The sequence below is a fragment of the Stegodyphus dumicola genome, chromosome 1 (assembly GCF_044657685.1).
Source record: "Stegodyphus dumicola isolate Sdum_Otavi_A_Nest chromosome 1, ASM4465768v1".
Taxonomy (NCBI): Eukaryota; Metazoa; Arthropoda; class Arachnida; order Araneae; family Eresidae; genus Stegodyphus; species Stegodyphus dumicola.
Genome location: NC_140768.1, coordinates 280,355,858 through 280,373,658, shown reverse-complemented (window position 1 = coordinate 280,373,658; position 17,801 = coordinate 280,355,858). Strand labels below are relative to the sequence as shown.

General features: G+C 32.3%; 1 protein-coding gene across 1 annotated transcript; it reads right to left on the bottom strand.

Moving 5' to 3' along the window:
* Positions 1-6,746: 6,746 nt before the first annotated feature.
* On the bottom strand, positions 6,747-17,355 carry LOC118197360 (U14-lycotoxin-Ls1a-like). The gene is made up of 3 exons (XM_035368860.2): positions 17,218-17,355; positions 13,512-13,616; positions 6,747-7,104 (listed from the first exon to the last, which is right to left on the bottom strand). The coding sequence occupies exons 1-3, from the start codon at positions 17,258-17,260 to the stop codon at positions 6,875-6,877; spliced, it is 378 nt and encodes a 125-aa protein (XP_035224751.1). The 5' UTR covers positions 17,261-17,355; the 3' UTR covers positions 6,747-6,874.
* Between the last annotated feature and the right edge of the window lie 446 nt (positions 17,356-17,801).

Genomic DNA, 17,801 nt, shown 5'->3' with positions numbered 1-17,801 from the left:
ACGTGTGCTAACCAAAATTACTGGTTGTCTCTCACGAAAACAGTAGAACTTCGCGGTTACACTTCGCTGTGTAATTTGATTGTCTGGCACAGACGCTATACACTTACTATGCTTCTACGGGACTCGAACCCGAATCCATGAGCTCGGCAGTCAGCGTCATTAACCACTATATCGACAGGGCTGCAAGCGTTTGGCACATTATGGTCTCTTCAGGCTATGTCCCATCAATTTCACCATCCATTTATACATAAAATATAAATCTTTTTCAAACCGTAAACTTCCTGCATGAAGTATTTTCCTATTATAAGGGACTTGTCAAAACCTCGTCGAATTCTAGCTGGGCTTTTCAAACTTTAAATTCTTTTCTTGCTTTTTAGAATTTAATTCATTATTTATTAACTTATAAACGAGAAGAATATATTCTTCTTGCATGAACTACTTTAAAAGTGTAAGCAAACACAAATTGGGAACAAATACACTGCTACCCGTAATTAATAAATAAAATATAAGCAAATAAACTCATGCGTTAGTAAATGCATGAAAATTCAAGCACTGCGTGTATGTATTCTATTAAAATTCTGCGTGTTTATTACTTTACATTTTCGTTTCGAGAATCGTTCGTCTGGGACTTGTAATAGCATTTTAAAATTCAGGAAATTTCGCCAAACGGTGCAGTATCGCCAAATGTTGTTATAATTTACATATTTTTATTTGCTTATCTACAACATTTTCTCCTTTGTGTTTCTTATGTCGAAAGGCTGAAAGTATAATATATTAAATCTTTTTAATACAATTTTAAAATTTCTCTGACGTTCTTTTTTTCTGTTTTTCCTCATATAGTGGGCTTTAAATTGAAAGTTTAATAAAGTAGCACTGTACTTGATTCTAAAATGAAACATTCCATCATTCTCGTCATTTTTATACAAAACTCCTTCTGTAGGAATTACGAGATTGTGTTGTTTCAATATTTATTTTCTTCCTAAAATTTAAAAAAAAAGGCTTAATTTGAAATTTGCTTTAGAATTTTCTATTAATGTTATATACAAAATGCTACAATACCTCACTCTCGAGATTTATTAAAAAGGGAAATACTGAGCTGGATAACATTTACAGTACAGGTTAATTCTTTATTGTTCGAAGCAAATAAGGACAATATTGTGAACAATATTGTTGCCCTTAAATTGTAATTTTCTGCAGCTATAACTTTTTTATTATGGTACAATATTCTTCTGCATCAATGCTTGAGGATATTTGTAAGAACTAGTAAGTTGTGTATTTGAGCCCCTTATATTTTAAGTGACCTAGTGCTTAAGAGGAATTACTTGATGAATAGTTGCCTGAAATATAGGTTGTAACAGTAACCGTAACATCGAAGCTAATGACTTTTAAGGTGTTTTATGTGCACATTTAACTTGAGGAGGAATCAGATGAAGAATCTGATGTGAAATTTGTTGTTGGGTGGAGCACTTTTCATTAAGTTTGATATAAACCTGTGCCTATATTTGCTAACATATCCTTTATTTTGAAACATGTTTCATCTGTGCGTTTTATGAGGAAGATACTTAAAAAGAGTTATTTGTGGCGTATGACACATGCGAAGGTCTTTTACTAATAGATATTTGAATAGATAATTCTTACCTTCTCCTAATTCCCTACTTTAATAAATTAATTAGGTTTGGCTTGGTTTATCTAATTGCGGCGAAGCCACGAGGGCTATCTGCCTAAGGGAATGGATGCCTTCGTGGAGGACATTCTGAGGAAAACTGGCTCGTATCCTCATTACACAGGGAAAAAATACAAAAGCGAGAATGGAGGCGGTACGTTCTTCGGGACTCAAGCGCCGGACAGAACTACCAGTATTCAGTGGCTTTTACCGCTCGGCCGCTGGTAAGCCTTAAATGTAGAATTAAAAATCAAAATGTTTCCCTCAAATCTATATAATTTATCTTAACTAATTCTTTCATGTTCAGATGAAGTATAAATTCTCAATATGCCCAGCATTACACATTTTTTTTTCATTAGTAGGTACTTTCGGTAGATGTTTTATTATTATTATTATTATTATTATTATTATTATTATTTCACTGTTAGTATTTAAACTCACTTCGAAGAGGTTATATTTCGCTTCTAAACCTCAAGGAGTTGTCTTGGATTAACGTATTTTCTTCAGAAACAGATAAATTCTCACATCACAATTACGTATAATTCTTCATTTTATTCCGTTTCATTTTCTCGATTACCTAATTTTTCAAAGAAAATTGTGAGACAGAAATATCATAGGGTACTTACGTATTATCGAAACCACCTTAGTAGATACCGCCAAAAGCTTCAGTATACACCAACCTGTGGTAACCATGCGCATGACGAATATTGTATTCAACGTCGCCAATTTCGTATGCTTTCTTTTTGTATTAGAAATTCCATCGGTTTCCATAAAAAAATTATGATTAAATTTGCTCTTAAACTGGATTTTAAAATTTATTCCTGTAGGATTTTCCTAAAATAGAAGAAAGAAAGGTGAAATTTCTGCAGGAATACATTCTTTTGTCTCAAAATCGCTAAACGAACAATGCTTCAAATTCTTTTTCAGAACGATCGAGGCGAAATTTCCACCGCCTAAAAACAAAAACCCTTTTCCAACTAGGTTCACTGACTGCCTGTTGGAATAAATATATTGTTGTGTTCTACGGGTTCATGGGTTTTTAGTATAATAACACTCGATGGAGAATAAAACACAATTTATTCGCCAGTTAGCACTATTACACCGGACCGTTTCAAAGACATTCGTTGAAAAACTACGGCAAACACCCTGAAACAACGTGTGTAGATATCGCCGTTATTCTCAAATTGTCTATTTGTTAAATTTTTTTCAGGATACTGATTAGAATGCATATTGGAAGGAAAAGTATCAGCACTCGACTAAGGGCATTGTCTCATAACCTGTAAAAGGCTTCTGGGTGAGTATAATTTTGAAAGTATAATTTTTCATCCCCCTTCCAAAAAAACTAACAGATTTTGATCGCCCAAAAGGGTTTGTTAAGGTTCTTAACGCTCTCGCTGAGCTCGCAGTCTATCAGTCTATTCTTACAGTCACTTCTACCCCCTTTTTTTGTTGTCTTTTTAGTTTTGTTATTAGGCATCAATTTCTTCCCACTTCCGTCGAACAAAATTAACAGCAAAATTAGAAAAATTTTAAAATCAGCTTAGCAGTATACTTTTAGAATTCCCGATGCAGGGTTAACCGTTGGGATCTATATATATATTTAGTCTTCTCTCAGCTCATCATATCAATGTTCAGTTTTCTTACTAAGATGGCTATAGAAACTTTTTTTTTTTAGTCCAAAGGGGCTTTGTGCCCGAAGGACTAGTGCTTTCGTTTTGCGGTTTTGCGTCGGAACTCTATAAACAGCGTATCACTTTTCAACTCTTTGCCACCAAATACTATCGCAGTGTATTATATTTGAAAAAATTAAATAATGAAGAATCTGCATAAAGTATGTATGTTTCTCGCATTGTGAAAAAACGAGGGTACCTAGAACTATTCAATTTTGAATGACGTAGTCCTACTGCGAATATGGGCATCTGAAAGCCTAAATTTGAAATTTGAATTTGTTTCATTATCGATTTCATATTTTGTAAACCTTTAACGAATTTTTGATTAACCAACTCAATGATTTAAAAGCGAGCAATGGCAACACTCCACGGGATGGGGAAACCTTTTTTTATTTTTTTTTATTTCCAGCGTACGGAACTGTGTATCGGTAATTCTAAAGATAGGCTCATTTTAAAATTATTTTGCGACATTGCTGTCGAACTGAATTTTATGGTTTAAGTGCAAAGAACATAATATTTAATAAATAAAGGTAACACACAAAACGTTAAAAAAACGCCCCTTTGGACGTAATTTAAAGTCTGAAACTATTCAAATTGTATATATTTTTATTTTTTTTTTATTTAATTATTTTTATTTTTAAATATTCCTTTTTCATTATTAACATTTTCTATCTTTACCTTCTTTATTAAATATCACGTTCTTGGAGCTTATAGCCCATAAAACTCGTTTCAACATCAAAATCGCAATATGTTTAAAAATATAACTTTAGAATTTCCGACAAACAGTCTCGCGTGCTGGAGATAAAAATGCTTTTTTCTGTTCAGTGTTGTCACTGTTCGCTTTCACATCGTTGAGTTGGTTAACGAAAAATTCTTTAAAGTTTTACAAGATATGGAATACATAATAAAACTAATTTTAAATTCAAAACTCTCGTCTGCAGGTACCCATGTTTAGGTGAAGGTCTACGTTATTCGGAATTTGATGGCTCTACGTTATTCGGAATTTGATGACCGTCGTTTTTCACAATGCGAGAAAACCTACACACGCTCATGGAAATTCTTCATTATTTAATTTCTTTAAATATAATACAGGGCGATAATATTTGGTGGCAGCAATTTGAAAAGTGATACGTCGTTTATAGTGATTCAACAGTAAATTTTGTTTCGAGACGAATATCCTATACGGAAATAACGTCCGTTTTGGGCTAAAACCTAAGAACAGAATAAGCACGCAAGCACAAAATGATCCATGAAAATGAGTTTTCTTGATGGGTAAGTTTGAGTAATACGAATTTAACTGTACGGATGAGTTTATAAGCTTCAATTCGATTTAAACTAAACACTTGTCTAACCTAATAAAAATTCAATTGGATTTAAATTAAGCTCTTGTCGTTACTCTCCTGTTATGAGACCGAATTCAGCAATGTGTGGATGTGTGCACGTGTGTCTGTATGTATTTACGTACGTGTGTGTGCGTATACACACACCTACATATGTAAGTACACTACGCAAAAAAAGGGGGGGAGGACAGTTCAGTATCTCCCGTTCTACTGGGCCAATTGACGAAACTCAACTTGCGTTTTTCATGTGCCGAAAGCGCGACTTAGTATATATATTAGATTTATATAGGTGTTTTGACGGACTTTTTCTGAAATGGCATTTTTTTTTTTTTTTTTCTTATATTTCGGTTCTACGACTTAAATTATGCCAAATTTTGTAAAGATCGCACGAGTAGTTTTTAAAAATTAGCTCTCAAAATTTCAGCTCCTTTAATGTTAATTTAATTTGGTATATGTATATTATTCTCTCTTTTTTATTAAACTTTTTTGATTCGTCCAGTCACATTTCGAAATTTAGGTTCATTCCAAATAAAATTCGCCCATTTTTTATGATTTACTTTTAAAATTTGTATTTTTAAATAATTTTTATGAATTTTTCAAAAAATATTTTAAATTATAACATATAAAATTTTTACCATCATCTTAAGGTAGATGTATTTCTAAGCATATCTGCAAAAAAATTACAGTTTTTTATTCAAAATTTCGAAGATGTACGAGAATTTATATATTGGCGCGTTTTCAAATTTGGCATATTAGTTGAAAGCGATAATAACATCAAATGTGGTTTAGGCACTTTGCTAAAGTTATTTGAAAGTAAGAACGATGTGTCTTTTTTTTCCGCTCATGCACAATGTAAAAAAGGTAGGATCGATGCCACTTTTTTTCCGCTTCTTCACAATGAAAGGGAAAGGAAAATAGGTTGCCGTATATTAAGAAGTTCTCGAAGTAAACTACTCTTGGCGCAAACTGAGAAAAACGCGCCAAGATAAATTTTTGAATTTCGTCAATCGGCCCAGTAGAACGGGCGATATAGAACTCTCCCCCTTTTTCCGCAGTGTACATATTATACATACATGAATAAACACATACTTACATACATGCATGCGTTTCCGAATACGGTCCCAATAATAAATGAGTACCCACTTGTCTAACCGAATAAATAATTCTACTAATACTTGCCTAATTTTCTAATTACTAGTTCTTCTCTCGTCTTTACCACTCAAAACCAGAACACTAAGTAAATACAATACTGTAAAATAACTATTTATTCTGAGTTGCAGCTCTAAACGTATAACAATTAATAAAATTAATTACCTTTTCTTGCGGACCTGACAGAAAACATAAATTTTATGGTTGCCATAAAATGGCAAGGGAGGTAGGGTTACCGTATTTGCCGCGAAATTGGCGATATGCTATAGACGGATGGAGAATATTCTAGAACGAATTCTTACCAGCTTGACTCAGGATGTTCTCAAAGGCAAGCCAAAGCTATATAAACCCTACATGTATATGGAGTAGCAGTCTAGTGTCTATTGTCTCGTCAGTGTATCGAGAGTGCCTATCGTTGAGGCTATCGAGTGTATCGTCGAGTGCATTGCGAGTTGTAGCATGGAGAGTTTCGAGAGTACGTTGAGTTCCGAGAACAACCGAATCGAATCGGGAGCTGTACTCTAGTGTTTTGCCATTAATCTGTCTTCACCATTATAGCCTGATAGCCTGAAGGCTGTGTTGTTGATTGTTTCAGCGTGCTTGTCTTAGTTTTTCGACGACTGTAAACGTGTTTTTGGAGCTGTCTTCAATAATAATGGCTAATGAATTGTGTTTTCATTCTTCATCAAGTGTTGTCGTTAATCACAACAAACCCAAAACCCGTAGAAGCGTAACAATATATTAATTAAAACATGCTTTACAAATTATTTTTAAAAAATTGAGTTTTTTGAGAAAGTAATGAAATAAACTGCAGGACGTATTATCCAGATGGCGATTTAAAGACATCTGTCTGTTTCAAAAAGTGTTTATGAACCTTACAATGAGGAGCTTTAATGTATTAAATTTGTATCAAAACACAACGTCTGAATTTGCTTTAGATTTTAATTACATATTTGAAGTTGCCGTTTACTTAATAAAAGCTAGAACAAAATATACACAGATTCACATATATATTGCACATGCTCATCTGCAGTGACTAATGCTTTCTTTCTTCAGCCGAAAAGGTTGCTCCAGAAGCCTTTCGTCACTTTACCAAGCTGGCATTCGTCTCCGTTCCTGAAAGCAACGCCAGAAGTCTCCACGTCTCTGGCTCTCCTGCAAACATTGCCGCAAGGTTCTACGCAGCAGATATCATAAGACTTGCAATCACCCTGAGAACAGCAGTGGTTGTACGTATAATCGTGTTTGCAAGCCTCGGGATGCAACGGTGGCGGACAGAACTCTAAAATAAGGAAAAAAATTATTTGCAAAGCATTTTGCACGAACTAAAATATGGTAAGATTAACACGCTCGCTGCCAACCATGAATTATCTCGTAGGTCGAAGTTTGTGTTTAGGCGCCAGCTACGAGTTAATTCGTAGAACGTTTTTGTTTTACCTACACCAAATACGATCAAACTCGTAGCATTTTTCGTGTTCTTTGAAGGCTTTTGGGCATTAGAGGGAAAAAAATAACAATTTGGTGCAATTCAAGAGATTTATTATAATTAATATAAATATAATATAGGTAATTATAAAGTAAATAACATAGGAACTGTAAAAATAATCATTTTTCTCTGAAAATTATCAGTTTTCATAAAACATCAATTAATACTAGTATCTGGTATCACTTCTCTATACCGATCAACTGCACAGGAGACTAAAACTGTCTAAACAGGTTATTAGGGTAGTTTCACCGAATTTGCAACAGTAAGAAAACAAATTTATCTACTATGAATTTTTTAAAGATTGGGACATAGGTTTGCCAAGAAAAGTTTTATTTGTAGAATTTTTAATACTTCATTTAAATTCCACTGTCAACTTTCATAACGTCACTGTATTCTGGAAATACAATATTAGAAAAGAAAAAGGAAATGCAGTATATTATTGATTCATTAGTAATATTAGTAATGCCCGTTCAACAGTAATACCTGTTGATTATTAACACTTGTTCTTCCTAAGGGAAGGGAATGAAGAAAAGTATTTCCATATTTTTACTAATTTTGTACATATACCAATAATTTTAGTGAAATTATATGTGAACTTATATTTTCCTGTGTAATGTAATATAAAATTCTAGAGGCAGGGTACTTTGCCGGAAAAATAAGAATACAGGGGTAAGTCTATTTAACATTGAGTAAATGGCCATCTCGCTAAATTGGCGAGATATTGCCAAGCTGGCAACGGTTTTGGTGACTAATTTTTGTCTTCAGATTTGGCGATAAGTCGCCAAGAATCTTCAGACTTGGCGACCATATGACTACATTTGGCTAATAACTGCTTCTACAGTAATTTTTTCCAATGCTGTTTTCTTTGCAAATTAATGAGATACGCTAAACTCACATAAAAAAGCTTGGTAAATTTCGTAGTAAACAATTTCGATTGCAAATTTATGTTTTTTCTGTTATTCAGATTCTGTTGATGTGTAAATCTGAAGTATATGTTTAGTAAAAACTTAAATTTAATTAAATCATTTATAGATCTTTAATTAAAATTAAAACAGATAAACAAATAAATAAACGCCTAATGTACAATCTGTCGTTGGAAATAAAAAAGGAGAGAGAATAGAATGTTACGTATAAAATTATAAAATTAAAAAACTCAATTAAGTAAAATGCTAAGCAGCTTCTATATAAAGTAATAAAAAGATAAAAAAATGTTAGCTCTCTAACTAGTAGTTTTAATTCTATCCTATCAGTTAAATTCATTTGATGCGTTTATAAGAGCAGTAAGAAAAATTAGGATATCAAAAGGAAGTAGACACTGAATGGAAACCTATCCTGGAGAAAGAAATTGTTACATAAAATAATAAAATTAAGAAAAAACAAATACCATAATGGTATCCTACGAAGAATAATTTACTTATAAAATAGCAATGAATGTCAAAGATTTATGTTGCAATTTTTGTTTGCCTCTTGACTCGTGCAGTCCACCTCGAGATCGTTTCAAATTTGTCTACAGAATCATTTATTGCAACTTTAAAACGATTTATTTCTAGAAGGGGTAAATGTGCGTCATTATTTAGCGATAATGCTCGAAATTTTGTTGGGGCTAGCAATGAATTGAAGCGACTCTACAATTTGTTGAAATACCCTGATGAATTCTTAACCAAATAACTGACATCTGAAAGAATTCATTGAAAGTTTATCCTTCCCAGGGCTTCTCACTTTGGAGGTATCTGGGAGGCAGGTGTTAAATCGTTTAAGTTTTATCTTAAGCGTGCAGTTGGGAGATTGATTTTTACATTTGAGGAGTTTCTTACAATTTTGAACCAGATTGAAGGATTTTTAAATTCACGTCCAATATCTCCTTTGTCAAATGACACCAATGATTTAGAAGCTCTTACACCCGCACACTTTCTAGTTGGGTGACCTTTAACATTAATAACAGAGCCTGATTTAACTGATTTTTCTGATAGTTTTTTAAAGCGCTGGCAGCGCACTACTAAATTAACGCAATATTTGTGGAAAAGATAGCAAAATGATTACATTAGTCATTTACAGCAATGATTTAAGTGGTATCCCCCTCTGTTTAAAATCGTACTGCTACACAGTAGTGGGGGGAAAATAAAAACTGATCTAATTAATATTTTCGACCATTCTTGTTTCAAAAGAAAATTGTTTTACAACCTGAAAAAAAAATCAAAATTTTTTAACTGCTGTACTAAAGTTGTTCGCACATTTTTAGACACACGTTCGCACACTTACAAAAATATTTTACCTAACATTTTTACCTAACATTTTACCTAACATTTTGTGTTTTAAATGTTCCATTTGATAACCCTTATTCTTCACTATCTTTCTACATCGTAATTTCCAAGATAATGAAGCTTTTTTTAGAAGCGGAAGAAGTATTTTATCCCATTCTTCTTGAACAGCCTTCCAAAGTCCAAGGAGGGTTGGAGGTCGACACGTGGACAATCTATTTTTTAAAAATCCAAAAGCGCAAAAATCTATGAATGTTTCACCAGGAGATTTATAAGAGGTATGAGTAAAGGGTATGTCCTTGATAGGCGTTTCTTGTTCCATTTTTTTCCAGGAAATTTACAGTGGATATTGACGAGCGGCTGCTTGCTTTGTCTTAATGCACTTATTGATGGCACTGTGGGTATTTTTTTTCATTTGAAAATTGGGTATAAAATGTGCTCCTGATAATATGTGGAATTGACCTTAACAGTTTTCTGCACTCTCCGTAATTTTAATTTGTCGTTATATCAAAAAAAAAAAAAAAAAAAAAAGCAACAATCATAAATCCCTTTTAACATTTTTCTACTTTTGTCCTGATAAATGTTTCTCGTAGAGAATTCTGCAGCGCGTTCTGCTTTCGGCGATTATGTGGTGAAGATGGACATGTACATTAGGTTTCTTCGCCTTTTTAAGATTCAAATCAGCACTAATCAATTTGTTTACAGTTGTCACGGAGCATTTTAGTGGTCATACAACTATCGTTTGACTTCAAAGATTTTTATTTTAGCATTAAAATTCTTACCTTATCCCATTCGAAGCATTACGTTTTTTCGTTCGATATGTATTTTGAGCAATGTTTTCCTTGATGCCAAAATTTGACGTTTTTTTCTTCCTTCCTGATAATATTATCTATCGTTGCTTTAGACATAAAAAATAATGTCTTTCACAACACATTTTAACAATTAAATACGAATATATTTTCGGAAAAAGCACAAGCATAGCCTTCCTTCCATTTCTCCTTTAAAAGCGCCATTTTGCATGTAAGCAAAATTGTCAAATAGCAGACGATAATTTACCTTTTGAAAAATATAGTTGCAATTAAAAAACTTTTTCCAAGCAGGCCAATGTTTTTTACAGCAAAGCAATGTCGTCTACAAAAAGTACCAATAGCCTCTGTATTTTTGGATACTGAAGTTTTAAAAAACTGCGACGATGCAAAAAATCGCGGTACTTTTGAAAAATTGCCAAAAATCAGTAAATTAAGTTAGAGATTTGATATAAATTTCATTCCACAGACATTTTTTTCAATTTTGTCCAGAACTGAAAACAATAAAATTCCGAAATTATTCATTTACAAAACAAATTTAACATTAAATAAAAGTATTCTAAATCGAATATTAGAAAATCGGTTAAAATTGCATAAGAAAAAACAGCATTTGGATAAAAATAGAGCCCAATTTCATCATTTCAGGCCTATAAATCTCTGCGCTATGTGATACAAATATGTTTAGTATAATGTGTAAGTATTTAAAAACTGGAACATAATTTTTCTTCTTTAAAAACCAATGGAAAACAGCTACCAATAGCCTCTGTATTTTGGGATATGAAGTTTCCAAAAAACAGTATTCTGTTTTTTGGCAGAATGAACTGCATGATTTATACATGGTATGTTTTCAATCCTTTCAAGTAGTTTCTTAAAAGGTGTGAACTTATTTATTATAATTAAGCTAGAAAATTTACCATCTTTGTATATTTTAGCATATTTATTTGAAACTCCGCATTCAATATATTGAATATTGAATACATAGATTTAAAATACATAGATATTGAATACATAGATTTAAAAGTTAATATAATAAACTCTTGCGAATGCGGGGTCATGCCAATAACATATTGCCAATACGGCAAAATCATGTTCCTCAAACTTAATTTTCTATGGTAAAAAATGGTTTAGATATATTTCAGGTTAAGAAAGTATACATTTATACGAACTTAAAAATCGTAATTTAAAGGTAAAAATGAAATAAAAGTTTATTGAAAGGATTTCTATTACTAAATAAAATGGTACATAACACAATTTAAGTTTTCGCTAAATAACTGATTATTTTTGTTTAGGACATCAAAGCAACTCATTTAACATATCTCGGTAAATTGTGCAGAGTTTTTTAATACCTCTCATATACCTCTCATAAAGCGTCTCCTTTTTTCTTCATTTGACTCAATCTCCATTACAAAATCCGACAATTATTCAGTCCTTCACTATCTCTGTTTCTATCGTGAGTTTCTGTTATAAGATCACCCAGTTCTTCATTTGCCATTTCCCGATCATCATTCGCGATTAATTCTTTAACTTCTCCGTCTTGCATATCTGAAAATCCTTCGCCGCCTATTGCTTTCGAAATTTATACGATTTCCTTGTCTTTATCTTCTGTCAATGGAAATCCTTTAACAGAAACATTGTTGACAACTTCTGGAAAGCGAGTATTTATTGTTGAGGAATTCACGTACTCCATGCAAGTTTAATCATTTCTATGCAGCGTCTCAGGTTGAATTGCTCCCAAAATGCTATTAGTGTGTCTAGCGCTTTATTTGCAGAAATATAAACATGACTGGCACCGAAGCTTTGAATGCTTATGTTTCCTTTACTTATTGGTTGGATTAAGGAAATAGTGTTCGGGGCAGGGAATAAAGTTTCTGCATTTGGATGCAATGTTGTGAAGGCCTCAATGCCGTATCTTGGAGAATTAGCGAGAATCAGAAGCTTAAAGCTTAAGTTTCGTTGTTCCAAGTAACGTTTGAGTTCATTAATGAATGAATGTTAAAATTAGTCACTAAAGTGGACTACCGCAGAGCCTCCAAATTCTGCAGCGTACCGAGTATAATTCTAGAATTGGACAAAATAAATGGAGACAGTCAAGCTAACGCATATATGCAAAATCGCATTCTGCAAGTCTGTTCGGCTAGGGTTTACTATATGAACAGCAAAGAGCGAAACACATTTAGAAAAGCGTGTGCAGTCTTTTGAGTGATACCTAAGTATCTCCAGAAGAATGTTCACAGCGTGTAAAGCAGCAACAGCCATGCCAGATTGATGGGCATGATTGTGAAGCTTTCCACTTAGGACAATTGGTAACTAACCTCTCATCACGTGAAGTTCTGCAGCAATTGTTGTTTAAAGATAGAAAGATAGCTGATGTGCTGATGCAAACAGAGGATTCACACACTTTTATCATTTCTGGACGTTTAGCAAATACCAACTGCAGGATCTCATTGCCTGTTGGTGGAAGTCTAAAGGTCCAATATTTACAAAGAATCCGTTTTTAGAAAGATTATAATATCAATCGAGTTGTAGAACGAACAGAATGGAATAGAATGTCTCCGCAAGATCTCTACAAGATGAGGTTCAAGACCATCTACTATTAAAGTGATGGCTATGAATCACAGGAAAATACTGGAGGTCCGTTTTCTAAAAAGCGATGGATGGAACACTGGATCTATTATTATTAACTTTACTGTACCCTGTATTGCTGAGAAAAGACGCATTATTACTGTTTCATAATAACACTTATCTACATATGAATACTTCACTTGGGAACTCTTGTAACATTTTCAATGAAATAATTCGAACTATGCTTCAGTTACGAACTTACTCTAATTGAGTTTCACCTTTTCCTAGCCGTCAGCGAACATTTGGATGGCCCCACAGACTTCGTAATAAGGAAGATGTCAAAGAGCGGTTTCGTGGTGGCTTAATATCAAGGACGCCAGATGAACATTGCAAAGGTCAACTCCTGCTTCGACCAATAACTCAGGAAGCATGGAGATTAAGTGGAAAGATAAGATGCCTAACATAGAACAACTGAGTATTTGTGCAATCTAAACATACTGTTAAGAGAAAAAAAATTACTGTTAAATTTATTAGTCGAATTAGTAAAAGTTTCAAAATAGACTGGTGTTAAACTTACTTGCGAAAGCTGCTATAGCAAAACAAACAAAGAAAAATAAAACTATGTGAACTTTTATCTTCATCATAGCTCTTTCCTGTAAGTAAAAGAAAAATAGGATAGAACCTAAAAAGAAAATTAAAAAAAGTATTAGCAAAAATAATCTAAGAATGCAGTTGAAGAAATTATTGTATTTTTATGGTTAGGTTCAGAATAAAAACAAGAACTTTCACCTAATTATTCCTTTAATTCTTTTTCATGAATAAACAAAACACATAACATACTATAAAGCAATATGAATTTTAATTAGATTTTAGCATACGGCTATACAGTAGTGGAAAGAATAAGTAATATTATTAGTAGGATATTAAGAAAGAATTCTTTTTTGAAACTTTTACAGATCAAGCGGATTTTCCATAGATCTGCCAGCAGTCCTTCATGTAGCATCAGAGAGTTTTGTAAATCTAAGAACATTAAAAGTATGCATGAAGATCGAGGCAGCCAGATAAGATGTGGTCAGCATTGGCAGTTCTATGGAAAATCTAGCTGTTGGATATCTTTTAAGATGGGCATGGTTCTTTGGAAAGGACACAGAGCCCAAGTTTTAGTATACTGATTTGTAGAAGTGGCTGCCTAAAGACGCATTGGTTGTCTACCAGTAACCATGGTTTTTATGCGGTACGGACAGGCAGCAAATAAACGAAAGAACTCCAGTAAGTTAATAGTATATAACAAAGTTAATGAAAAATGGTTCAAGTTAATACAGTTAAGTTAAAATTAATGAAAAAAGTAAGTTAATATAGTTTATAAAGCTAAGTTAAAAAGTCAATACAGGTTAAAAAGTTAAACAAGTTAAAAAGTTTAAAATGTTAAAATGTTAAAGTCTGCAAGTCTACCTACATACCTACATTCATGCAGATTGTTCATTATTTAATTTCTTTAAATAGAATGTAGGGCGATAATATCTAGTGGCAACAATTTAAAAAGTGATTCGCCGTTCATAGTGAAATGCCACAAAATGCCGTTTTGAGAGTAATAGCCCTTACTGGGCTACCGCCGCTTTGGGCTAAAAATTAGTCTCTTTCATTTCTTCTACTTTAATAGAAAAATTTTATTGGCATTACATATTCTCTTAGTTCTGGATAAGTACTGAACATTGCTGTGTTACATCACCAGAAATGATAGCAATCAAGCACAAAAAACTATATCAGTCTTTCTTGTGCTCAATACTCAATGTTATGCATTAATTTAAAAAAAAAATGAAAGGATTTAGGTTTTGACAGCTCCCCAGGGGATTTTGACAAGATTTATTTTTACTTTCTCTGAACTCGCAATTTACCAGTCTGCTCTTAGATTCGTCTTCTAAACCTTTTTCCTTCCTGTCTTTTTATCGCTTTATTCGCACATTCACCACATACAATTCAACATCTAAAGCAAAAAATTTTCAACACCAGCATAGCAGCAGTTGTCTAGAATTCCCTATACAGTGTTCAGTGTTGGCATACATTTTCCTATCTTTTTTCAGTCTTTCCTCAGTTTTTCATTTCAATGTTCAGTTTTCTTAATAAGATCTTTTATAAAACTAACTTGTGTGCTTGTGTTTTTATAATCAACCTTTTGCATGTTGAACATTATTTATTAAATATCACATACTTCGCACTCATGCCATATAAAGTTCAACAACAAAACCCCAAAATATTTAAATACTGGATAACCTTTGGGATTGCCGGTATATCTCAAGCATTGCCATACTCATTTTTATATCCGCTATATTACTTTTTTAAAACTAGCCTCTTACGCTGCCACCCTCTTAAATTAATTATCCTATTTTGTATTTTCTATGATAACAAAAGTAGTTAAAAAATAGTCATTAAATGTATATAATGATTTCAATGAGTTCAGCCAGTGTAATTTTATAAAAATATTTAATATTTCTAATTAGACATTTTATGATCTTAATGTACGTTTATTGAAATGAATAATATTAAAAACTATAAGAAAATTCTTAAGAGCTGTGTTCATCGCTATTATATTTTTTTGTTTGTTGCTCAGAAATCTTTCAGATTAAATTTTAAAGTTAACCATGTTAGGTTTCGTTGAATGGCACCAACCAGGCGACTGAAGATAAAAATATTTCATTTTCAATAGCGGCAAAACACTGGTTTTAAATAGCCGAGTTTTTTTATTAATTAAAATTAAAAGATAACATTATACTCGTATTTTTCCATTTAAATCTTACATTTTTCTGAAGAGCATCAGCCATGCGAGCTGGAGATAAAAATCTTTTATTTCGAACAGTATTGCCATTTCTCTCTTTCAAATCGCTGAATTTATTAATCAAAAATTCATTAAATTTGTACAAAACATGAAATAAATAAAAAAAATTAATTAATTTTTATATGACGCTCAAAGGCGCATTTTTTTAACGTTTTGCGTATTACCTTTATTTATTAAATATCATGTTCTTCGCATTTAAACCATAAAATTCAATTCAATAGCACTATCGCAAAATAATATAAAAAGAGAATATGCTTAGGATTTCCGATACACAGTCTCACGCGCTGCTGATAATTTTTTTTCCTCCCGTTGCCACTGCTCGCTTTGAAATCGTTGAGCTTCTTAATCAAAATCTCATAAATGCTTTACAAACTATGAAGTAGATAGTAAAACAAATTCCAGATTCCAAATTTGGGCTTCCAGATGCCCATATTCGGGTGGAGACGTACGTTATTTAAAACTTGATGGCTCTAGGTACCGCTGTTTTATCAGAATGACAGAAACATACATACATATATGCAGATTTTTCATTATTAAATTTCTTTAAATATAATACAGGACGATAATATTTGGTGGCAATTTTAAAAGTGATTCAGACTTTTAATGTTTTCGGCGCAAAATGCTAAACCGAAATTAATATGCTCTTCTGGGCTAACGTCCTTTGGACTAAAAATTCAAAATTCGGGCTTCCAGATACGCATGTTCTGATAGAATACTAAATATATTCAAATTTTAATAGCTCTAGCTTTTCCACAATGCTGGAAACATATATGCATATATACATACAGGTTCTTCATTATTTAATTTCTTTAAAAATAATGGCAACAGTTTGAAAAACGATTCAGACAAACAAAAGAAAGTTTCGAAACCAACAGCATCTCTAGCACGAAAAGCATATAGTAACTTTCTCAGTCTCGGAACTTTAAAGATTTAACTATAAAATTTTATAAATGATATGCTTTCAAACATTTTATTTCATTTACATTTTTTTAAATGTTTTCTGAGTTGCAGAATATTCTAAACATATTCCTAAAATAGCCTAAGGGAAAAAAGTAGAAAAGGAACTAAAAATAAGTACTTTAATAGTTTCTGCAACAATTCAGTTGTTAGTTCAGAACATTATGATGACTATTTTTAAAACGAATATGACAATTAAATTATTTTTGTCTGAAAACTTAAAACAAAAGGGGATTTTAAACACTGTAAAAAATAGCTTTAGACTTGCTAAAGCTTCCTTTCTTTCCTTTTTTGAATTTTGAATTTTTTATTTATTTTTAAGAGCCATCATTTTATTAAAATTAACATTTTATAAGACTAAATTTGATTCTCATATCCTACAAAATGAAATGAAAACTAATAAATACTAATTAGGAATAACAATAAAATAAATCTACTAAAGCAAATTATTATTTCAAATCATAACTTTAAAGATTTCGTTATTTTTACTCACTTAGGCAACCAGATCCCTTCAGCAAGTGTTTCGTTGCCGACATCTGCTCGAATATTTAAAGAAAAAACTTTATTGTTTCCTGTTCTCAAGTGTTCATAATTTCAGGACATTTCTATGACGTATGTCGACTTCATTTCAGCTATCAAAGAATAGAATAAAGGTTACTAAGAAAAATAAAATATAAATGTCTAAAAGCAGAAGATGTCTGTTCTGTAAACTGGATGCATGTAAATCGTAAATTTTTGCCAGTACTTGCCTAACCGAACAGTTAAGCTAATGCATACCGAAACAAGTATATAAATAATTTTGTTTTAAAGTCAATTCCTACTTAGGTCAACAAAGAAAAATTTTATTTTAGTTAATTTTTATTAACATTATTAACATTTTTTCGTTTCTAATTCCTGAAGCTGACGGTGGCCTATAATTTCTCATTCTATCCATCTCTTGTAATCCTTCATTATTGCTAGGAACCTTTCCAGTGAGCTTCGAGCAGTCCAGTTCTTCAATTAATATTCCATCTAATAATTTCACAGGACTCAAGGCGATATATGCTTGACCTGCTGCGAAGAGGTTTCCGTATGAAT

What these genes read in the sequence shown, in the direction of transcription:
- LOC118197360 (XM_035368860.2), bottom strand. Translation starts at nt 17,260, where the DNA reads ATGTCGGCAACGAAACACTTGCTGAAGGGATCTGGTTGCCTAA. An exon ending in GAAGGGATCTGGTTGCCTAA is followed by an intron (nt 13,617 to 17,217) that starts GTGAGTAAAAAT and finishes TTTTCTTTTTAG; the next exon opens with GTTCTATCCTATTTTTCTTT. An exon ending in TGCTATAGCAGCTTTCGCAA is followed by an intron (nt 7,105 to 13,511) that starts GTAAGTTTAACA and finishes TCCTTATTTTAG; the next exon opens with AGTTCTGTCCGCCACCGTTG.